General features: G+C 33.2%; 3 protein-coding genes across 9 annotated transcripts; 1 reads left to right on the forward strand and 2 right to left on the reverse strand.

Annotated features, from left to right (window-relative positions):
• Positions 1–93: 93 nt before the first annotated feature.
• On the reverse strand, positions 94–4,362 carry LOC114179402 (O-fucosyltransferase 29-like). The gene is made up of 9 exons (XM_028065737.1): positions 3,843–4,362; positions 3,667–3,757; positions 2,727–2,803; positions 2,365–2,453; positions 2,085–2,274; positions 1,725–1,906; positions 1,249–1,351; positions 763–1,091; positions 94–674 (listed from the first exon to the last, which is right to left on the reverse strand). Exons 1-9 carry the CDS (start codon positions 4,041–4,043, stop codon positions 359–361), a joined length of 1,578 nt encoding a protein of 525 aa, XP_027921538.1. The 5' UTR covers positions 4,044–4,362; the 3' UTR covers positions 94–358.
• An 8,901-nt stretch (positions 4,363–13,263) lies between these two features.
• On the forward strand, positions 13,264–16,026 carry LOC114175815. Of its 7 annotated transcripts, XR_003602925.1 has the most exons (5): positions 13,264–13,480; positions 13,571–13,751; positions 14,432–14,491; positions 15,525–15,567; positions 15,841–16,026. XR_003602925.1 is itself a non-coding variant. In XM_028060628.1 (3 exons), the coding sequence occupies exons 1-2, from the start codon at positions 13,347–13,349 to the stop codon at positions 13,719–13,721; spliced, it is 285 nt and encodes a 94-aa protein (XP_027916429.1). In that variant the 5' UTR covers positions 13,264–13,346; the 3' UTR covers positions 13,722–13,751; positions 15,841–16,026. The 7 variants fall into 7 exon arrangements, 4 of the variants coding, with proteins under 4 accessions (XP_027916429.1, XP_027916431.1, XP_027916430.1 ...); XR_003602924.1 differs by lacking the exon at positions 15,525–15,567; XR_003602926.1 differs by lacking the exon at positions 15,525–15,567 and having other exon boundaries at positions 13,571–13,689.
• An 807-nt stretch (positions 16,027–16,833) lies between these two features.
• Positions 16,834–18,198, reverse strand: LOC114175507 (UPF0481 protein At3g47200-like). The gene has a single exon (XM_028060264.1). The coding sequence runs from the start codon at positions 18,196–18,198 to the stop codon at positions 16,834–16,836; it is 1,365 nt and encodes a 454-aa protein (XP_027916065.1).
• Between the last annotated feature and the right edge of the window lie 6,588 nt (positions 18,199–24,786).

Raw genomic sequence — 24,786 nt, forward strand, 5'->3', positions numbered from 1 at the left:
CTATACAATAACATTGATCATAAGCTTACCAAAGAAAAATTTTCGAGAAATTTCAGAATGCCTGATGAGGGAAAAACTAATTATGTTGCAAAATAAAATTACCTATAAGACATCTATTATTAACATTTGCAACGCGTTAATGTCTCTTACGTTTAGCCCTATACATGAATCTGAATTGAGCCATTCACAATATAAATAAAGAGGAGATTTTGATCATGGCCAATGACTAAATAAATTACCACTAATTTGATAGTTGCCAAATCAGACTTCAAAATGGAGGAGTAGCCGAAGATAATTTCTTGCCATTAACGAGGTCTTCTCTATCCGATTAAGGAGGCTGTACCAAATTTACTCATGTTTATTTAACTCGTTCTTGGCCGGCAACCATTACATTGTCTGCTTTCATTGTAACGATGTTGGCTGCGAGTCTAGGCGGACGGGTTCCATCTTGGCTCAGATCATTCATAAACGGTTTCTCACACACACATGTGCTTGGGTATTCGTGAAACTCTCCTCGTCCAGCTCTCATCTCATCTGGCTCTCCCATGAATCCTCTTTGGCATGCTTTAACCTTACTCGCAAATGTATACCAGTCCATCTCGTGCCTTGATGTGAATAGTGCACTAAGCTTCTTTGCATTTGGTCTGATGGTTCTTTTGTGACCCATATACCTCCTGATTCGCACATATGCAACAAACATGTTCATCGTATTACTTTTGGAACATAAAGGAAGAACAAAAGGGTGACACCATGTGTTCTTACCTACGTCCAGCTAGGATTTTGGCCATGTTACCATTATTGTTAGTGACAAACACATTACTTTCATCACAAACGATGTAGTCAATAGCAGCAAGGCGGGAAGAGAATGGATGAAAAGGTTTCAGCTCTTCTTCAGCAAGCATATCCTTTGTATAAATGTTAGGGAAGAGATCTTTGAGAGGCTGCATGGTTTCATCGCCACCATATATCTCTCCTGATGCAACATATAGGTATGTGTCATTTGTAAAACCCAGCGCTCGCAGCATTAAACCTACTTCATGAGGAGTAAGAGGGCATTTCCCACGCTTTCTCTCTCCATCAGGGCTCAAATCCTGTAATACCACAAGGGGTTCATCAATATCAGCAAAGAAATAACTAGTTCTAAGTGCTTCGATACTTCAGCACAGGAGAGAAAAGAAAAATTGCCATTAACTTGTCATCTTGCCATTGTGATAAGATTTTGTTATTAGAAGTCAGGATTAGTCTTACAGGCAATGTTGTCCACCTTTTCCTGATTTCACCGAGCTCATGTCTTTCTCTCTCACCCCCACCAAAATAGCAACCTGAAAATGCTAGCATATCTGGCTCAAACCTGCAATGAATAATTATGAATGAGATCCTTAACCTTTTATGAAGGCAATGGCCACAGTTCAAACCTGCCACATTGCTATTATTAAACTGTGTTGGAGATTTGACAATTTAAAATTGTTCAGCGCAAACCAACCAATTTCAGAAAATCGTATAAGAATTGTGAAAAGGGGAAAGTTAAATCAACCAGATTAAAACAGCTCAAAATATTAAAAAAGATAAGAGTGGAAAATGAATGATTGGGAGAGCAAGAGATCAAAGAAAAGAAAACCGGTTCTAAGATCTACAAAATTTAAGTGATTGCATGCCAGAGCAAACAACGATGCTTTAGATGGAAGTTGAATTTGAAATTTACACATCAGTTTCATTGGGCAAACCTCAAATGGACTGCTACATAACGGCTTGCCATCTTACGCATTTTCATTACAACTCTTTGACCAAGTTGTCGTATAGGTTTTGTAAACCTCAAAGCATGATAATTAACACGGCAGCGTAATTTTTGCAGCTCATCATCAAGATTATTTGCAAGTCTATAGTCAAATTTAGTCAATTGTAGAACCTGAAAAAATCCAAGAAGTCAGTTACAACCACAGCCCAAGTTAAAGGGAATGATCAACACTGATATTAAGCAAAACTAACAATTCAGTATGCAAGTCGTTTACAGAATCAACACATTTTCAAGGGAGACAATTAAGAAACTTCAAACATATACAAATCATAATAAAAAGTGCCATTACCCGTCTTCTCAAGAGTATTGGCAAAACTTGATCAAGATAATATTCAGGTTCTGATTTCCTTGGGACACGCATTGTATAAGGGGGCTTTTCCATAGACCGCATGATCTTATCAGGAACTCTTTTAATAATTGTAATATCTTTTGCAAGATACGTAATGAACCAATTCACATCAAAAATATTGGCAAAGTCACTGTATTCAACCAAACATGTTGTTATTAAAAGAAAAAATTGTTTTTCACTGTAATCAGAATATTGAATGCTTGTTAGATGTGCAGTTTACCTGTCATCCTTCCAAAAAGATTGATGATCCAACTCAGGAATAACTAGTGTGGCATTAAGAATTCTTGCAACCACAACTGCGTCTGTTATCTGGAGGCAAGAATACCATTGTCATTTCCACAAGGGCTTACGAATCACTTTAATTGAGAAAAAAAAGAAAGACAAACTATGATCATGACAAAACAAAGAGAATCTGTGCCTCGTTTTCATGATTTAATGAATAGGAGAGACCACCAAATGGCCTAATATTTTCCATTCATACAGGTAGAGCTAATCACCACCAGTGAGCATCAGATCTTACAGAAAATTCTTCTGATGTTTCAACAAAGATATTCCATATCATAAAACTTAAGTCCTACTTACCCCAGTTCTTTGTTGGTTAAGTCCTCCACTTGTAGCAATCAGCAAGTAGCCATTGGACTTGCGCTCACGTACAGCAGCTATATTATCCAATAACCAAAAAAGATAGAAAGTGTCATGTAGAAAAATCAGATGGTTCAGCCAAATCACAAGGAATGCATAAGCATTTGCTTAAAAGAAAAACGAAAGCATAAGACAACAACCCTTAGATTTGTACCCAAAGCACATAAATGAAGACGATGACTTAGTAAACTGTTTTAAATAAAAAGGGGAAATCATTTAAAGTTTTGTAAACCATTCAGCTGTCATATGTAACATGGAAGTAAAACTATACCATATACAAAAGCAGTAAAACACCATGCTTAAAATGCTAGCCTAGAACTGTCAAACTAGAATCGCTTCTACTGGTACAAACCTATTATTCTAGAGTAAAAGAGGCTACTGAACACTAGAACAACACAAGGTAAACACCAGAAGCATACAAGACATTGGCTAGCGTGATGGAAATCCGTCAAATCACTGGAAAGCTCACACACTGCACCCAGTAAAATTCTCCTTCCTTCTTGGCCTAAAGTATCATGTACTGTCCTAATCTTGCTAAAATATCCCAAATGAAACATATTTCCTTCTTTTCTCCCGAGGTTTAGTGTCAGAGACAACAAGGTAAAAAAGGACTCTGAAGTTTGAAGATCACGTAAAAATTGCAACAATCTCTAATTAAGCTACGGATATCACATCATACAACCCAACAAAGCAGCAAAGACAAGGAGTATCTAATCCCCCACCTATCGAGAAGGAAAATCACGACAATCTCAAATCCAAAAATTCCAAAATTGCCGTTAGGCTTCATAAACCTTCATCCATAATAAGCAACCACCACATCAAAACAACAACAAGAAGACAACAGCAACATAACTCAAGAAAGCAAGAAGACTTCACTCACGACCAAAATGCCGCCCCCTCTCTTTGCATCCATAATAGTATTTAGAATACTGCGATTTCCAAATATCAATTGGCTCATCCTCGCCTCCATCCTACAAACATTCAATTAAAACACGGTTAGCATCATCACTATCAGTAGCATCATCAAACATGGAATTATGTAATGTTGTTACGAACCAGTGTGGAGAGAGTGCGGCGGTGGAGTCGGTGAGAGTACCATTCGAGATCAGAAGCGACGTGGCCCGTCAATAGGGAAATCAGGCCCAACCCGAATAGCATTACCCCACAAACCATCGACCAAGACACGTGCTTGCCATTACGGTGCAACAGAGCCAGGTTGGTCCAAAACCACCGACCCGTCCACACACCGTTTTCCATTTCCGTCACCAAAACCAACACCGGTTCCTCATTCCGAGTAATAGAAGAGCCGAGGCAACGAAAAACCCTGATTTAGGGTTTTGCAGAAATGTGAATGGGAGAGTGTGTATGGGAATAAGAAGATGAAGAAGAAGAAGATGAAGAAAAAAAGATGAAGAAAGATTCTTTCTTTGTTTGCTTTCCCAAAATGAAAATGTGTGTGATGTTTAGATTTTATGAGTGATTTAGTTTGGGTTGTGTTGGTTTACCTAGATTCGGTTATTATTAGAAAGATGAGGGGAGAAATAATGTCTGAAGTGGTTTTATTAGTTAAGACAGAGGAAAAAAAGGAAAACACCATTATAGATTCTAGTGTGTGTGTCTCCATGATGCATAGGTACAATTCGCATGTCAAAAACCAGGTAAATGTCAATAATTTGCATAATATATCATATGACACACTACACACTAAAGAAATGGCACATGCTATGTAGCTCATGCTTACATGATATAGTATTACTAAAACTGTTTTATACTATAAGTCTATGATATTTAAACCCTTCTTTTGTCGATGATTAAAAGTTAAAAGTGAAATTCCTAAAATTTTATGATCCTTCCTTAATTAATTTCACTGTATTAAATTTATAACAAATTTCAGTGTATTAAATAATACTTCCTGATTAATTTCGAACAGATTGAGCTTTAAACACAATTTAATATTGATTACCATTTTTAATTGTTTATAAATATTCAAATCTTCAATAAATACTATTATGTGAAAAACAAATGAGGATACTGAAAATGATGAATCTCCTTTCTTGATTTATATATATATAATGTTTTTTTAGAAATTATGTAAGTAATGTTTTATATTTGTTTGATCTGTCCTAATATCTTGAATTTGATCAGTTTAATGATTGCTACAATTTTCGCGCGTGCGACGTTTAAAAGAAATTAAATATTTAAATTATATTATAATTAAATTTGAGGGAGAAGAATTTTTTAAATAAATAAATAAATTACATAGATAATTTATATTGTGGCCTAAGACTACTTTTAATTATTCATATTTAAAAAAATTAATATAAATTTAATTACTTAATTGGTCATCGTTTTTCTCAAGTCAGATTTTTAAATTCAATGTGGTCATGACTTTTGTAATTTGATTCAATTTGAGTTGTTCAAATTTTTTAAAAGTGATTCAATTTTATCTTTTATCATTAGTTTTTTACAAAAGTATTAAAGTAAATAATAAGTTTAATTCGTGATTTTTTTATTTAAACTTTTTTTAATATTTTAATTTTAAAATTTATTTTGAATTTTTATATTTTTACACGTGTCACTTCTTAGTTGATGTGACCAAACAATAACATTGTGATGTGACAATGTCATATAGACAGTCTCAGCTTTTTAGATTTATTATCGTTCAATTTTTTTATAAAAGTTGAGCAATATTTTTTTTTGAGACAATTTATTTTTTGTATAAATCTTATGCGAGTGTTTTTATTAAAATTAACATTTTTATTAAATATTTATTTAAATATTTTTAAATTAACTTTAAAATTTATATGAAATATTTATGACAACTTACATAAGTGAATTGATATAGAGTTAATACTTGAATTTTAAAAAATTATACTATTCAACTTATTAATTTCAATTTGTTCATTTTTTTTCTGTTATATGATTTGTGCTCTCTTTCACATCAGATTTAATAATCACACTCAAATTCTAACTAACATTATTTAAATATATATATATATATATATATATATATATATATTAATGTTAGTTTAAAAACATTTTGAAAATATTTAATAAAATGTCAATTTTAGTAAGAATATTGAAATTAAATTTATAAAAAAATAAATTAAGACTCAATTTAGAGATGAACAATATTGTTTCCTTTTTACATAAATTGGAAATAAATTGAATCTAAAAACGAAATGTAGAGACCAAATTGAGACTCTAACTATGTGACATTGTCACACCACACTGCTATTGTCATGTCATATTGACTGTGGCACATGGTATAAATGTGAAATGACACATGTAAAACAAAATGAAAATTTAAAAACAAAATTTATAAAAAGTAACAAATTGACACGTAACACTGAATTTAACAATGTTTGTGGAAAATCTAACACCAAGTCGAAGCACTTTTAAAAAAATCACGATCAAATTAAATCAGATTAATAAAATTAGGACCAAAATGAGACGAAAAAGTAAAATTGGAAGACTAATATATCACTTCTTGATAAAAAAATAGAGTAATTAAGCCATCTAAAAATATACAAGCAAAAAATATTTTTTACTATATACTATAAAACAAGTTTTTGAAATTATATTTACTGATAATATAATTATTTTTAAGCATTTTTTTATTTAGTTGGCATAGTTTCTCAAATAAATATTCTGTAGTCAATGCACTTACACTCAATTTGATGAGTATAGAGTAAATATTTATTTAAGTTCACACTCATTTAAGTTTATATTCAATATAAATCTACACTTAAAAGGATAAATTTTTCGAATTAATAATTTTGTGACTTTATTTTCACAAAAATTTAGGTAAAGTCATTTGACTTTATATTTTGTTATATTTTATTTTATACATAAATAATATATATATATATATATATATATATATATATATATATATATATATATATAATATGAAATAACAAATTTATCCTTTAGTATATTTTTCCACCTATCATATATATCTTATATCTCTTATTTTTTATCTTCTCTATAAATTTTTAACACTCATAATATTTTATATTGTAATTATATGACACCTAATATTTTATATTGTAATATGACATTTAATCTCAAGATGAAAATGCATACTTAAATAAATGTTTACTGAACGAATATTTTACAAATACAAGCTCATGAGTTATTCCAATTTGAGATTTACGTAGACACATTTCAATACATGTCATGTTTCAAAGCTTTTAATCACCAAAACGGGAATATTAGTAACTTAACGCAAGTGTATTTGAATTTATTCAAGGGCTATTATCAATATTAGAGATTTTTTTCGAGATAAGCTTCATGATCATGGCATGACAATCTTCACTCTATTCGTTTATAATTAAAATGAAAATTAGTATTGTAGCACGGGAATTACTTATGATAAACGTGTTTCCTATATACTTTAAATATTGTAATAAATAATTGTTTTCTAGCATTGAAACCGTTTTATAATTAAAATTCACAGTTAAGCTATTATATTTAAATATATAAATCGTACATTATATTAAGATGACAAAAATATTCGTATCTGTCTCTGGTTGCTGTTGGATTAAGTATGGTCTGCCTCAAGGCTATCACTAAAACACCAAAGTCGACCCTTCTCCTTCCCACTCCTCTGCTAGTATGGTTGATACTGTCTCATCTCTCATGAATCTTTGTGTTGGGAAGGATAGTAAAGCTGAAGCTCAATTTGGTTTCTCTAGAGAGCAGTATGAAACTCTTCTCGCATTTATCCAACAATCTCAAAATGATTCTTCTCCCACAACTGTTGTTCATCAATGTACTACCAAACCCACATGTTTTGTTTTTTCCTTTCCTTCTTTGATTTTAGATAGTGGTGTTAATGACTATATTTGTCCTTTTAAATCTTTATTTCAAATTTCAAACTTATTTCTCCTATTCCTGTATAGTTACCAACAACAAAAACTTTGTAATTGCTAAATTCTCAGATATCATTGTCTTGGGCAATCTTATCCTTCATAACCAGTGGCGGACAGTCGTTTGGACCAAGGGGGGCCATGGCCCCCCAATTTTTTTTTTTTTTTACATTTATATAATTTAATATATGATTTTAAATGATTTTTTTCAAATTTAATATTTTTAATATATTTTATTCTAATAAACTTTTACACATTTATATTTATATATAAGGAAAAGTTTTTTTTTCATATATTTTTTTTTTCAATTTTATCTTTAAACACTTTTTAAATAAAAATAATTATTTTATTAATATTACCTTTTAAATGGTTTTTTGTTTAATTTAATCATTTTTTATTTTTTTAAATTTAATCATTATAAATGAAAATTAGTTATACTAAAATTATAAAAATTATTTATATCTAATTTTATAATTATAATAATAACAATAATTGTAATTTTATTATTTTTTATTATCATAAAAATAATACAATATTTTGACTAGTTTACATAAAAATTTTAGGATTACTCTTTTGGTTCATTTTTTCGTTAAAAAAATATTAAGTTGGTCCTCTAGTTTTTTTTAATCTCAATTTGGTCAGACTTTTGAAAGATTATGTAATTTTGTCATTTTTTCGTTAAATTTATTGAATAAAATCAAGAATTTTCCATCAAAATTGAAGTTGTGAATAAGAGTGATTTGCTTTGTTGATGTAATTAGCATAATCGTAGTGTCAACTTTGACGAAAAATTCTTGCTCTACTTCAAAAAATTTAACGAAAAAGATAAAATTGCATTGATTGTTATAAAATCGAGGCTAAATTGAAACTAAAAAACACTAGAGGATGTAACGTCCCTTTTAATTATTAAACAAAATTAAAGAAAACGTCACGTGATAAAGTATAGCAGCGTAGTCTTGGGGTCCTTAACGCAACCCCTACAACCTGGCACACCACGATGCCGACATAAAGCAGATACCAATCTAACAAAGAGTGTAGAGTAAGAAATCATAAGGTAATACAGGGGCCGTAGCCCTAAAGCAAACATGAATAAAATGACTCCAGCCCAGATGGCTAAGCTGCTGAATCGCCATTCCCTTGCTGACCACGAGAATCTCGCCCATCTGCTCCCATCAACCAAGTCGATGATCATCGCAAGAAAGAAGAACCACATACAAGGCAACCATACAACAAACAGGGTAAGCTAGAGCCAACACATTCTTATCATACAGTCAATTACATTATCATCATCCCATATCCATATAGCAATCAAGCATGTCATGACTCTTCATTCAATACACTACGACTCGACTCGACTCATCCGGATACGTATAACTTGGTCGGATTCAGCGGATGCTTGCACTTGTGGTGGATACCTCTGCTCGACCCTGAGCTGCTCGATCCTGAGCTAAGTGTTTCAAGTGTTACGATAAATCAAGTCTCCCTCACCACAAGGTTAGCCCTTACTGGATTTCAGGCCTCCTACTACTCTCACTACAGGAGTCAGTCCGCTCTAGGTGAGACTAACTAGCTCCTCAGAGTGTCAGAATGCAACCTTACCTTGAATCCTTACCTAGTTATACAGATGGGGCACCACCATGGACACCCACTAACAGAGGCCATGGGATTACGTCCCGACCACTGAAGCGTAGCCCCGGAGGTCTCACCTAGAGACCCCGAGGAATTACACACTGACACGGACCAACATTCATAAAACAATATTAGGAGAACATCAAAAGCATGTTTACAATTCCATACCCATCCATGAAATTTATTCCTCATACGCATCACATTTTGAATCCATACCTTTGATCCTCGCCATCCCATGGGTCTAGTGTCTCATCTCATGTCAATACCATGTTCCTTTAATTTCAAACCTCATATTCATTTCACATGCTAAGTCTCATACCAACCCATTCATCCACAATTCATGAATCATACCCAAAAATATACTTCATGCTCCGTTATATACAGGTTAATCATCATACAATCATACTCAACCAAAACAGATCATTCAGGGGCTGGTAGACATTCAAATACAGCACAGACTCGCCCAGAAGTTCGCTCGAGCTGAGGGGTCTCGCTCAGGCGAGCCACCCCCTCCGCCTAGGCGAGGGCACAAGAACAAGTGTGTGGGCAACGCGGGATCTCGCTTAAGCGAGATCCCTCTCGCCTGGGCGAGTTGCCTGCTCGCTCAAAAGCCACAGCAGGTCGCCTGGGCGACCATTCGTGGAGAAAAGGCTTAGGCGAGCCTCTGTTAATCTCGCTTAGGCGAGACTAGCTCGCTTGGGCGAGTTTATCAGAGCCCGCCATTGTTTTCCCTGCAACAGATGTGAATACATACCACAAACAATAATCCCATCGCATCATGCATCCATATTAACAGGCAACCACAAAGAAATCACCAACCACATAAAATAGCAACTCAGACCAAGCCAACAGGAGGGTTCTAGCTTCCCTTACCTGGGAATAAGCTAGCAAAAGACTCGACACGAGCTTGACCCTAAACAGCGGAACACAGTCCTCAAGAGGTGACTCCCAGAGCTGGAAACCATGACCAACAGCGAAAACATTAGCTACTAGAGTAACAGTGGGGAAAACAGACACTAACGGAAGGAGTACTTACGTAAGAAGGGGAAACGAGTTCGAACTGGCGTGCTCACGGTGGTCCCCAAACCCTAGCAGAGCTCTAGCGTGGAAGGGAAAGGTGACAGCTGCTGCGTTTCTGTGAGAGTGAGAGTGAGAGTGGAAATTAGGGCAGACCTAAGGATTTTATACGTTGGGTCGGCCTTAGGCCCACTTACAAGGGCAGCCCACTAAATTAGGGCAGAAAAGCTAAAAGATTTTTAATGGGCCTTACAGAGGATCAACATGATATTTTTAGATGAAAAAATGGACCAAACAGTAATTCAACCAACATGCACCCCTAAAATATTACCTAAAGATCTACCACTGTTCATAACACCCTTTTTATTATTGAATTTTCTGTTCAACTCATTTCTATTCCTAAATTGCTTAATTTTACTAATTGTTTTATGGTTTTCTCCCAAAATACTTGTCTTATTGTGAAGCCCAATACCTTCCAGACGATTGGAGCAGCGGTGAGGAAACATATCAAGGCCTATTTTATCTCTTAGATAATTCTCAAGACAATTGAGTATATATGACACAAATATTTTCTTACCACATTCTGCTCTTATTAATAATGCTAGTCCTTGTAACTTGTGACATATGAAATTGGTCATCCATCTAATAACATGCTTTTTTTTTTATCATAATGATATTTTTTGTCCTTCTATTATTGTTCGTGATGTTTGTGTTTTTGCCCAACAAAAACATCTGAAATATTCTTCAAGCACTAGTAAATCTCTTAAATTTTTTTAACTCATCCATGTTGATATTTGGGACCCGATTTTAGTCTCTTTCATTAATGGATACAAGTATTTCTTAACTTAACTATAGTTGATGACTACTGCATATTTACTTGGATTCTTTTTCTTAAAAATAGAATTGAAGTTAGACCTCTTCTTTCAAGATTTTATTACTTTAATAGAAAATTAGTTTTCTTGCAAGCTTAAGAAAATACTTTTAGATAATGGCAAAAAGTTTCTTCTTAGAAATAAAACTCAAGTCAAACCCTTTTTTTCAAGATTTATTACTCAAACAAAAAATCAGTTTTCTTGCAAACTTAAGAAAATATGTTCGGATAATGACAAATAGTTTCTTTTTAATGATTTCTATAATAGTAAGGGTATTTTCATGAAACTTTATGTGTCGCAACCCCTTAACAAAACGAAATTGTTGAGAGGAAGCATCAACATCTTCTCTTTTCAATGTGTGTCATGATCTTTTTTTTCAAGAAGAAACAACAAACATTTTCTGGTCCTATTCACTTAAACTGGTTGTTCATCTTCTTAATAGGTTACCCAGTCCTTTTCTTGATAATCAATCTCGTTATGAATTTGTCTATTCTATTAAACCCGATTTTTCTAATCTAAAAGTTTTTAGTTGTTTGGCTTATGCCAGCTCTACCAGTATTGGAAGAACTAAATTGGATTCCCGAAACTGAAAATGTGTTTTTCCTTGGTTATAAATCCAGAACAAAAGGATATATTTTGTATGATCTTCACTCCAAGCTTATTTTTGTGACTAAGAATGTTATCTTTCTTGAAAATATTTTTTCTTAAACATTTTCTTCGCCATCTGATAACTATATTGATTCAAATGATGATTCTCATTCCTATGATATTAACATGTATGATTTTCTAACTTTACCTGTTGAACATGTCATTGACCTTACTATAGACCCTGCTCCTAGTCTTGTTTTTGATAATGATGAAGTTATTGATCCTGATCTTAGAACTTCTCATACAGTGAAAACAAGACTAGGCTTTGATACTTAGATCAATATTATTGTAGTGTTGCTTTCACTTCATGCTCTACTTTTTCCACACCTTATCCAATGCATTTATTTGTTTCTCATGATAATTGTTCTCCAAACTATACTGCCTTTTGTCATAATATTTATGCCCAAAATGAACCTTTATCCTTCAAAGAAGTGTCTCAACATGACTCTTGGAAACACACTATGGGTATTGGATTAAATGCTTTTGACAAAAACCAGACTCGAACTTTAGTTTCTCCTTCTTTTGGCATCAAGCCAATTAGTTGTCGCTGGGTTTACAAACTCAAATGGCACTATTGATAGGTTTAAAGCACAGTTGGCGTCTAAGATTTTTACTTAAAGAGGCTTGATTATTTCGAAACCTTCTCTCTTGTTGTCAAACCTACTATTGTATGCATTTTTTTAGCCTTGGCTACTTCTAGTGATTGGTTTATTCATCAGTTGGATGGTTGGATGTTGACAATGCTTTCCTCCATGGAGATTTACACAAAGAGATCTATATGAAGCCTCCATCCGGTCTTTCTCTTCCCTAGCCAAATCTTGTTTGTGAGCTTAACAAGTCTCTATATGATTTAAAACAAGCCAGTCGTAATTGAAAAAAAAAATTAACTTCAGATTTACTTCTTTTGGCTACACACAAAGCTTTGCAACTCATATTGCTTAAAAAAAATCCAACCTATTGTCAACATCTAAGTTAATTATTCTATTTCCATATCTATTTTTCTAGAATATAAGAAAGTTTAAAATGTAAACTTTTAAGTCATTTTTAACATTTTATCCTACAACATTTAATAAATTAGAAAATATTCTGTTAGTCATAACTAATTGAGAGCTATACTCAACCCTTATATTAATACAAATATTTAACTTTTTTTTAGCGTTTTTTTATACTTTATGTAAAAATATTTTTTACTAATTAATCAAGTAATGAAATGTATAGAATACAATAAAATAAAGATGCGTCTTGTTGTTAAAAATAAAAAAAAAATCTAAAAATAAACGATGAATTAACAACTAATCAATTATCTACATTTACAAAATCAATAATTCGCACACCGAAAATAAAATAAAAGGGAAATAAAGTGTGGGAGAGGTCAGGCCCAGCCTATCAAAAGGCCCAATACTTTTAATTTAGAAGAAAATAGAGAAAATTAAAATAATCTCGTAAAAAAAAAATAAGAAGCAAAACCCTAAACCCTTTTTGCGCTGTTCTGTGTCCTCTTCCGATCTGATCTATCGTCAATGGCTTCCGCTTGCAGCAGAATCGCGCAACGAACGTTAATTTCGTCTGCAAAATCCGTCATTAAGTCCAATGTTCGCGCTTCTTCCAAACCAACTTTAACCTCCGTTCCTCTTCGACAGTCCTTGTTGACCAGGTTTCCCTTCCATCTACGACTTTCGTTCTGTTCCTAATCACAAAAACCTCTGAAATAATTCGTGTCTTTTTTGTGGTTGGTCTGTGGCAGGATCTCGCCGGAACTGAGATGCGCACAGTCGCTGTTGCCGCTGCACAGTGCGGTGGCGGCGGCTAGAATGACTTCTTGCTTGAGCGTAACTTCCAGAAGCTGCCGAGCGCTTTCTCAGGGTACTCTCTGCTGCACCTCTCCCGGCCTCTAATACTTTCTTTTTCAAAATTATACGCAAAGTGTGAGTAGCTTCTTTGCTTCTCCGATTGTGTTATTCTTTGGATTTTCTTTCTCTTTCCGTTTCTGAATAAATCGTTTTGAGCAAACTACAACAAACATTACAAAACCTAATACGTTTATTCTGTTTCTTTGTTTAATTAGGACCCATGCTCTGGTATTTCTCTTATGTAATTGAAAGTATTTCATTGGAGTTTAATTGGAGAGTTTCAGTTTCCAAACTTAATCAAAAGGCTGTAGTCTTTTTGCTACTGCTTGTTAAATTTTAGCAACATTTGGCCTCTTCATGATACTGTTGCATCAAATGTGGATAGTTGATACTAAATGATGTATAGGGAATGAACCAAAAAAAAATGCAATATAGATATTTTAGCCAAAAAAGAGGGTGCAGGGAACCTTTAGAATTAGGAAGCTATAGATAATTAAGCCAGCCGTTATAGATACTAAGCTAGAAAATTTGTTCTGACGATAGCATAATTTCAACATGCCGTGTCTAATGAAGAATGTAAATTTTTTTAGTCCGTCAGACGGCGTTGTGTAGCTTAGTAACTTATAGTTTATAGAGTTGGGGTGTTACGGGTTAGTAGATGGGTTTATGGAAAACAATTGGAGGCTGAGTAAGAAGTAATAGTCCTTTAACCAGGAGTTTTGTCGTTAACTAACTGTAAAATTTGGTTCCTGCAGGCACATAGTAATTTGGATTTTGCGGGACAAGCCAATTATGGCGTACTGCTTCATTATCAAGTATGAAAAAATTAGTGTTTGTTTAACATAGTGTAATCTCTTCAACCAATATTAGAATAGAGCTTCGATTTCTGCTATTTTTAAAACAAAATATGTTGGCGGCTTCTGCACATATTTGAAGTTTGATAGTGCCCTCGTTTTCCTTTTTGTGTGGGAAATGAAAATGGGAGGGAGAAAGAAGTTAGTGGATGAAATTGGTGAACAGATCTTGTATAATACTATAAAGTCTATATTCATTGACCGTTTTCATTTCTCATACTCCTCCTCTCTCTTAATGTTTCCTTAGCAAAGGAAATAATGATGCCCACTTGTCTATATAATCAATCGATCATTTTTGTTTTATGGTGATTTCTTTTAGAAAATCCTAAAGAATTTCCCCCTCTATGCTAAAGCCGCAAATTGGATGAGCATTCTATTAATGATATATTTTGATTTGATGTCTCACTGCATTACATTTACATATAAAGCTTTTGTTAATGATTTCAATCACTACCTCGATCTGTTGTACTCTATGTAACCTTCATTGCTAGGGTGATGAGCGCGACGAATTTCAACAATTAAACATATGAGTACTCAAATGTTTCCTGTTGGGTGTTATTGAGATTCATGAAATTTTGGAAGAAAGTTACCCACAGCCAGGACTCCAGCGCATTAGCACTTGAGCTGGAAATACCACTCCCTAACTAATCTCGTTGTAATCAATGCATGTCCTAAAATTTAAGTATACAACAGTTGGTGAGAATGAGTAGACTTGTTTAACATGTTTTTGTGTTAACAATGAGTTGTTGGATTAAGTTTTCATCAGTGGTTGCAGTGGTGGGAGATATTTGAAAAACAAATGAAAGGCCTTATGATAGGGAAATTGAAATTAGGCAGTGAATTGGGCATGGTGCAATGGATAATTAAAGGACTGTTATGATAGCCAACCAGACTCTTGAATGCAAATATTTGTCTTAAAAAGCTTATGATATTTTGACTTTTCCCTTTATAGTAAATAAATATAACACGATAACATAACTGCTACTTTCATCAGATGGAATTGATGGGACGTGAGACATTCATGCTGTTTTTGTAAGGTGTGGTCTTTTGTCTTTGCTGTCCGAATTGTTTGGAGAACCATCTTCTCTATTAGCATGGCTAACAATTTGTGCTTAAAACTTATGTTTGTTTAGACATTGTCAAGACCAAAGCAAATTGTGTTAATGCCATATGAACAGCGCTTATTAATTTCATTAACGATTTTAGCCCTTATTGACCTTGACATCATTGCCACTGCTCTTATGGACCTTTGATTTATTTAGAGTTTTTTACTCAAGCATGTTACTAACCGTGTCTTTATTTTATTTTAGAGCTTGGTTTATCAGTGCCAAGGTGAGACCTGCTACAAGCGAGAATGAAGAAAGCCTTGTGTTTGTGAGGATATCTAGATGATTAACACTAATACGCAGTAAGCGGCTGTATACACTGTGATTCTTTCAGTCAGAGAAAATGGATATTTGCTGAATAAATGATTCTCGCGTTGATTTTTACATTCATTCACTTGCTTTCTCCACTCGTGTTATTAAGCCCGAGTTCTTCAGTTCTTACCATTATTGCAATTAATAAACCCCAAAACACATTCTAAGTATGATTTTTTATAAAGGATTTTTAAGAAAGAAAATTTGGAAAAAAAAGTTACTAGTTTTTTGTAAATTAGAATAAATGCCAATTTTTCATTTTCTATTTTGAAAGTCGGTGTTGACTTGTCCAAATAAACCCTTTTTATAAAATCATTGCCTACTGCCAGTAAAACCTCTTATCCACAGCCACAGTCACCCTGCATCCGTCAGTGTGGATCCGAATTCCAGTAGATCAAGATTGGGGCCAAGTTAAGAAGCTGTAGAAAAAAAACTCGTAATACTCCGGCCAATTTTATTAACAATAACCTCTATAATATCATTAGTTTAAGTTGTCTTTTAGAAACGAAACCAAACAAATGTCTTAAAAAAGTCATATTCCAAAAGAAAAGGTAAATTATATTTTGTAAAGAATGGTTACTGGACAGAGATTTGTTAGGCCACATTGGTAAGCCTCAGTCATGAATACCACAATGAATGAAGAGACAAAATGCGTATGGGTTTGAAAAACTTAAGTTGGCCAAAGCACTCAGAATTTTCAAAAAGACAATTTTTATTGAACGGATAAGATTGAATCTTAGAAATTTGGAAATTAGAAACTAAATAGCAAATAGCTAAGTTGGAAATAGCGGAATTAGAAACTATGTAGGATTTGAACATAAGTTTGGAAACGTATGAAATAGTTTGTAAATGAGTGATTTGGGTGGATAATAATAATATGGATGGTCAGGAACCTTTACAGCGGACAGCATAGAAGGTCTGGATTAAGGTGAGGGAAAGGCCTAGCATGGTAGCTAACAAGGCGGTGACGGTCCAGGGAGATCGGAAGTAGGTATGGTACGCCTCTCCCATCCAACGCAACACTCTGATCCTACCACGTTTGGCCTTAAGATGAACTTGAATCTGCTGTCTCAAATGAGCAAAGGCAGCAGTCTCCGGCAACTGCAACACATCCAACTTGTTGAAGACGTCCGCCACCTCTTTATCACTGGAAAGTCGGTTACGAAGCACTCCCATACGCCTTAGCTCCTTCACATCCTCTGGTTGTTGAATGAGAGAGCAGAGAAGGACAAGAAGTGAGGTGATCTCCAAATCGTTCCGAAACCCTAGGCACATCTCGTACGCTACAAGGTTCATGGAAATAAGAGCCATTGAACCATCCACCACTACAGGAGGAAGTTGTAGATCTCCATCCATGAAACTTGGGTAGAAAGAATTTGAAGATTTAGTTATTCGAATCCCTGCCACCTTTAGCTCCCGAACGCTCCCAATCCTATACTTTCTGAGGTGCAGGCATCTATTCGCCATCTTTATTTCCCTACAGCTTTGGACTCGCCCCCTTCCCAATACCGCCCTTCGCAAATAGTCTAGAAGATGAACCGGTTCCTCTTTGTCTTGCTCATCTTCTTCTATTGTTATGAAGTGCTCCTCTGACACTCTCCCGTCTGATTCCTGCCCGATACCATTCACTAATAGGAAATTGTGCATGCATCTCTTTAACCTCGCTTTGTCATTGCATAACAGCTTCAGCAATTGGTAAGGGATTTGGTTCTCCAAGAGGACCATATCGTGATGCGCCTGCGTCAGCTGCCCAATGCTAATCTTCAGGTCTTTTTCTGGATAATCCGAATCCACGGATTTCTCCAACACGTGAAGCACCGAACACCCATCCACCACTAACATTTCTTCCACTCGCATGGACCGTCGCAGATCCTGGCTCTCGTCGTATTTCCAGCACTCTTCTGCGAACATGCTCGCTAACTGTTGGTGAAATGAATTGCCAGTTTTTTCTAGTAAATCATGGTAGGTTTGGCCGGTGTTTTTGAGATACGTTGCCGTCCACACAACCTTGTGCAACTCTCCTTCCTCAACGTAGGGTTTTAAAAAATGTATTGGACCAATTGAGATAAGGTTGGGCAAGTATAGATTTTGGAACTCTAAACGTCCTCCCATGCAATCTGGAACCCTCTGTATCTTAGGCTTGGAGACTTCAGCAACCATCATGCTTATGTCTTCCGGACATTTTAGTGCATTAACTATCTTTTTCCAACGGCTCTGCGCTCTCCCAAAATCTGTTGTCTCAGGAATCATTTTCCAGGACCGGAGCCAACACAGAGTTACGATGCAATAATTCTTTGACTTTGAAATTACTGGAGTCCAGGAATGGAGATAAGGTAGCGGGAATTGCCTCACAAAGTTTTCTACCGTGTGTAAACACCTGCTCGAGGTAAGACTTTTTTCTTCATTTTTAAATTATTGATTGATTTTCGTTTTCTCCCTTCGCGTCATCTTTTCATAGCTGAGTTTATTGTTTTCAATGTTTCCTTTGTCATTAAAGATAGAAGTACATAATATATTATTTGTTTATGTGCAAGATGAAAGTGATATAATACTTATGTGAAGGAAATAAAAGCTCGTACTCATATTATCTTGTAGCATATGATAAATTAGGGAGGAGTATTTTAGTGTGTTGACTTAAATTCCCAAAATTTAGTAGTACCAATATAATGTCATGTGTTTGTTCAAATCTACTTCTCATTCGGCTTTTTTCTTTGGTTCAGTAATTTACTTATCCGTGTTTTTTTTTTTATTTCGACAAAACTTTTAAATAATAATCAATTTTAGTAACAAAAAATGTTAGTCACTATGATTAATTTAGAAATTAATTTAAAAAATAAAAAATATTAGTTACTAAAACAATTAATATTTTGAATAAAAAAATATAATTGATCACTAAATTGGTCACTAATTAATTAGAATTTAATTTTGAAACTATTTTAGTCTAAATTTTACAAGCTAATATTTAGTGATGAATTTATAAATTAATTTTTTAGTTAAAATTTTAGTAGCTAAATTTTAAAGATTAATTATAATTTTTTATTACAATAGTGACTATTTTAGTAATCAATATTTTTATTTATTTTATAATGATTTACAATGTTTAGTCACTAAAGTCGGTTGCTAATAGGAAATTTTTTTTAGTAGTCCATTTAAAGTTAGTTCTATTTTTAAGAGACTTGTATTTAAAAATTAGAAATTATAAAATTGTGAATATTGTTTATTTTAAGGAATGAGTTTATAGAATTTATTATTTCAACTAATTTAATTAAATAAAAATAAAATTATTAAAATCCTACACCTTTTTATTATACAAATGAAAAAAAAATTATAAAGTAAATAATTTTTTGTGCGAGTCACAAACCGATTTTCAAACTTGTGGGTCAAAACTTTATACGAGACAAGTTAACAAAATTAGTTTGCAGAGTTGATCATATCCATTTTTTGCAAGCCTAATATAGGACAAAATAAAACGGGACACATTGACTTACTTTATCCTCCTGTGGCAAATGAATGTTAATTATTAAAAGTACTCTTAGTTTAAATATATTATTGTTAAAAATCTAAATATAAATTAAAAGTCTTACTGAGTAGAAATGAAAAAAATTGAGTGTTATATAAGAAAAACAATACCCACAAATATCTTAAAGTTTTATACCTGAAGTAGTGTAAGATCTCTTATGTGATCAATTCATGAATTATGATAAAACCATTATCCATAAAGAAAACTCAATTCACATTTATATAAATAAAAAAAGTTGAATAATATATAAAAAAATAAAATTTTAAAATTTAAAATTTAATGTTGAAAATATGTCAAGTCTCTTGTACGAGTCTTTCTTACTTAAATATATCGTGTTAAAATTCAATGTCTATATATAAACTGGTCCGTAAAATAATCAACAAACGACAATTTCTTAATGCACTTGTCACATTCAAGTGTGGGTGAATCTACCACCTACTTAATGGACTCAGCATCCATTTTGTACGGGAAGAAGGGTAATAAACTTCTGTGATCTGTTTGATAAAAGAAAAATGAGTAAAATAAGATTAAAAAACAAGTTGATAATGTTAAAATGAATAAGTAATAAAGTAAAACTTAAAATTATTTTATTAGAGATGAATACAGAAGAAACGAGATAAAAGTTAAAAAGATAAACATAAATATCATAATTCTTAATTTTTAAAATATTTTCTTTTTTCACTATATATATTATATTTTATTTATTTCTTACTATTTATATTACATTAATTATTTGGAAAATGTTACTATCTCCCACTTTTTAACTCTTATCTTTATTATCTCACGTAACTTAGTGTGGACCATCGATTATTCTTTCGAAGAAAAAAAACAGTAGTACATTAGTCAATGACACACTAAATTACATTAAGGAACAAGACCATCTATGATTCTTTCGAAGAAAAAAATAGTAGTACATTAATCAATGACACACAAAAAATCACATTAAAGAACAAAGGATGAGAGTTAAAAATTGAAAGTCATAATATCATTTTCCTAATTATTTTTCTTTAACAACATGATTTTATCATAAATGTTGTCGCAATTAATTTTCTAGTAAATAAGTATTTGAAATTATTATTTTATATTTTAATTTAATCAAAATTAAATTATTAAAGCAAATATTTATGAGTTTAGAGTTTACTAGGAATGTATAAATAATTTTACGTTGCCAATCATTGAAATTTGATTCTTTATAACTTTAAAAAAATAATTATAAAAATAAAAAATGAATTTGAAATTAAGTTGTGACATAAAAAAATACATCAATTGATATTACAACATTTTCTCAGTTTCCCTTGTACCACTACATCAAAAGTAAAAGTAAAGTAATAAGGGTCAAAATTAGTTAATGTAATAGATGAGAGGATCAATAACATCTGAATTTAATTATTTTTGTAATTAAATTAGGCATAACTCTATGCTTCTTTACTTAAAGGAGGATCCAACCTTTTACTGTTTGAGTACATGCCAAATGATAATCTATTTCAAGCTCTCCATGGACGCATAAAAGATGAGAAACCAAACTTGGAGTGGAAATAGAGGTATAAAATTGCTAAATACATGTGTGTCTGATAAAATTGGTTAATACAGAGGTTATATTGCTCTAGGTAAGTTGCAAATGCTTCCTCCCGGGAGATTTCAGTATACCCTTTATGTTCCTAAGCATTTGATGTTCATGTTTGAAACTGTTGAGAGAAATCTCAGTACCCTTCTGAATGGTAAAATATATCAGATATAAGCATTTTCAGTATAACCTTTATATTTATGTTTCATAAGTACTACCCAGACCGTGGGTTATGCGAACTGGCTCGTATTATCATCTCTATAAGTAACACATTTTTTATGGGTTGTCTAATGAGGAGAATTTTATTATAGACAGCAACATTACTACATATGAACCATCTTTAGGAATTTTCATGTCTGCTCACACAAAGTCTTTAGTGATCATTGCAAAAAAAGTGTTAGAAATATATAAGTCATGAGAAAAAGAAAAAAAGATGCGTACAAAAAACGCATAAAAAAAGTTTGGACAAAAACCAACTCAAGAGAGTTTGCTATTTGATTTATTAGAACATTTGTTCAATATATAGAGTACAATGTTCCATCATATAGAGGGAAAAGTAAAAAACAAAATAAAATAGAATATTTTATAATAATAAAGAGAATCAAATATATGATATCTCTATCAATATAAATAAAAGCAGGAGATATATAATATCTTTATCACCCTTCTCAAGGTGGGCATGAAGATTGTAAAGGCCTAACTTTGAAGTAGCAACCCGGAAAGACCATCAACAAGCTTTCGTCGAATAATGTGGCAATCAAGTTCTATGTGCTTGGTTCTCTCATGAAAAGTGGGATTCTTGGCAATGTGAATAGCAGAATTGTTGTCACAAAAGGCAGTGTAGGGAGTGGGAATAGAAAAATGCAAATCCTGAAAAAGGTATTGAATCCATTGTAGTTCACATGCCAGGAATGCCAAGGTGCGATACTCAACCTCAGAAGAAGACCGTGAAGCAGTGGTTTGTTTCTTAGACTTCCAAGCAACTAAAGAGGTGCCTAAGAAAACACAATATCCAGAAATAAAGCGTCGGGTAGTGGCACATGTTGCCCAATCAGAATCAGAAAACGCCTGAATTTGAAAAGACGTGTTGGATTTATACAAAAGGCCATATCCAGGAGCATTTTTCAAGTACCGAATGATCCGTAAAGCCTGTTGCATATGTGGTTCACGCAGAGAAGAAACAAACTGGCTGAGTTGTTGGACAACAAAACTAATATCAGGCCTGGTGTTAGTCAAGTAAAGTAATCGTCCAATCAGACGCCGAAAGGAAGAAGGATTTGGTAGAAGAGCTCCCTCGTCGACATGAAGTTTGATAGAAGGATCAAATGGTGTTGGTGTAGGTTTACATCCAAGCATCCCTGTCTCTGAAATGAGGTCCAAACAATATTTTCTTTGATTCAAAACTAATCCATCAAGAGAACGAGAAACTTCAAGACCCAAAAAATACTTGATAGGGCCAAGATCTTTAATATGAAATCTAGAATGAAGATGAGCTTTTACAACAATAATTTCAGCAATGCTATTGCCAATGAGAACCACATCATCGACATAAACCAATAAAGCAGTAAAATCAGAGGCAAATTTCTTCTCTTCACAAAGAGAGAGTGATCAGCAGAGCTTTGTGTGTAACAAAAAAGAAGTAGCTTTGAAGTTAATTTTGATTCCAATTACGACTGGCTTGTTTCAAACCATATAGAGACTTGTTAAGCTTACAAACAAGATTTGGCTGGGGAAGTGAAAGACCAAGTGGAGACTTCATATAGATCTCTTCACGTAAGTCTCCATGGAGGAAAGCATTGTCAATATCCAATTGATGAATAAACCAATCACTAGCAGAGGCCAAGGCTAAAAGGATGTAGACAGTAGTAAGTTTAACAATAGGAGAGAAAATTTCAAAATAATCAATCCCCTCAGTTTGAGTAAAACCCTTAGCCACCAATCGTGCTTTAAACCTATCGACTGTGCCATCTGGTTTATGTTTGAGTTTGTAAACCCAGCGGCAACCAATTGGCTTGATGTCAGAAGGATGAGGAACTAAAGTCCAAGTCTGGTTTCTGTCAAGAGCATATAACTCAGCATCCATAACATGTTTCTAGCAGTCATGTTGAACAACTTCTTTAAAGGAGAAAGGTTCAGCTTGGGCAGAAATATTATGACAAAAAGTAGTATAGTCAGAAGAACAATTATCATAAAAAACAAAAGAATGCATTGGATAAGGTGTGGAAAAAGTAGAGCATGAAGTGGAAGCAACACCACAATAATATTGATCTAAGTATCGATGCCTGTTCTTCACTCTATGAGATGTTATAAGATCAAGATCAGTAACTTCAGCATTATCAGAAACAATACTAGTATAGTAATAGGGTCCGTAGTAAGGTCAGTGGCATGTGAAACAGGTAAAGCTGGAAAATCATACATGCTAATATCACAATTATGAGAATCATCAATTGAAGCAATAGAGTTATCAGAAGGTAAAGAGAATGAGTAAGGAAAAATATTTTCATGAAAGATAACATTTCTAGTCAAAAAAATAGACTTGGAGTGAAGATCATACAAAACATATCCCTTTGTTCCAGATTTATAACCAAGGAAAACACATTTTAAGCTTCGAGAATCCAATTTAGTTCTTCCAGTATTGGTAGAACTAGTGTAAGCCAGACAACAAAAAACTTTTAGATTAGAAAAGTCGGGTTTAGTAGAATAGACCAATTCATAAGGAGATTGATTACTAAGAAAAGGAGTAGGTAACCTATTAATTAGATGAACAACCAATTCAAGGGAATAGGACCAGAAAATGTTGAGTATTTTTACTTGAAAAAGAAGAGCACGACACACATTAAGGAGATGTTGATGCTTCCTCTCAACAATCCCATTTTGTTGAGGAGTTGCAGCACGAGAAGTTTCATGAAAAATACCCTTGCTATTATAAAAATCATTAAGAAGAAACTCTTTGCCATTATCAAAACATATTTTCTTAAGCTTGCAGGAAAATTGATTTTCTGTCAAAATAATAAAGTCTTGAAGAAGAGATCTGACTTCTGTTTTATTTTTAAGAAAAAGAATCTAAGTAAATCTGTTATAATCATCAACTATAGTCAAAAAAAATACTTGTATCCATCAAAGAAAGAGATAGAAATCGGGCCCCAAATATCAACATGGATAAGTTCAAAAAATTGAAGAGATTTACTCGTGTTGGAAGAATATTTCAGACGTCTTTGTTTCGCAAAAGCACAAGCATCACAAGCAATAATAGAAGGAGAAAAAAATATCAGAATGATCGGAAATAAGAAACTGTAAAATTTTATCAAATGGATGACCAAGTTTCATATGCCACAAGTTACAAGGAGTAACATTATTAATGAGAGTAGAATGTGGTAAAGAAATATTTGTGTTAGATATACTCAAGTTACGTTTATCTTGAGAACTATCTAAGAGATAAAACAGGCCTTGATGTTTTCTAGCTGCTCCAATTGTTTGGAAGGTATCTGTTTGCACAATAAGACAAGTATTTTGGGAGAAAACCATAAGACAATTAGTAGAATTAAGAAATTTTGGAATAGAGATGAGTTGAATAGAAAATTTAGGGACAAAAAGAAGGTTGTGAAGGATAAGATTGCCCAAGACAATGGTACTCGAGAATTTAGCAATGATAGAGTTTTGGTTGGGTAATTGTATAGAAATAGGAGAAATAGGTTTGAGATTTTGAAATAAAGATTTAAAAGGACAAATATGGTCAGTAGCACCACTATCTAAA

The sequence above is a fragment of the Vigna unguiculata genome, chromosome 3 (genome assembly GCF_004118075.2).
Source record: "Vigna unguiculata cultivar IT97K-499-35 chromosome 3, ASM411807v1, whole genome shotgun sequence".
Lineage (NCBI taxonomy): Eukaryota > Viridiplantae > Streptophyta > Magnoliopsida > Fabales > Fabaceae > Vigna > Vigna unguiculata.

Bases quoted from the DNA above. Each gene is read 5' to 3' on its own strand.
- LOC114179402 (XM_028065737.1), bottom strand. From the start codon at position 4,043: ATGGAAAACGGTGTGTGGACGGGTCGGTGGTTTTGGACCAACCTGGCT. The intron at 3,758-3,842 runs GTTCGTAACAAC...GAATGTTTGTAG, and splicing joins GCCGCACTCTCTCCACACTG to GATGGAGGCGAGGATGAGCC. The intron at 2,454-2,726 runs GTAAGTAGGACT...TCTTGCCTCCAG, and splicing joins TTAACCAACAAAGAACTGGG to ATAACAGACGCAGTTGTGGT.
- LOC114175815 (XM_028060628.1), top strand. From the start codon at position 13,347: ATGGCTTCCGCTTGCAGCAGAATCGCGCAACGAACGTTAATTTCGTCT. The intron at 13,481-13,570 runs GTTTCCCTTCCA...GGTCTGTGGCAG, and splicing joins CGACAGTCCTTGTTGACCAG to GATCTCGCCGGAACTGAGAT.
- LOC114175507 (XM_028060264.1), bottom strand. From the start codon at position 18,198: ATGATTCCTGAGACAACAGATTTTGGGAGAGCGCAGAGCCGTTGGAAA.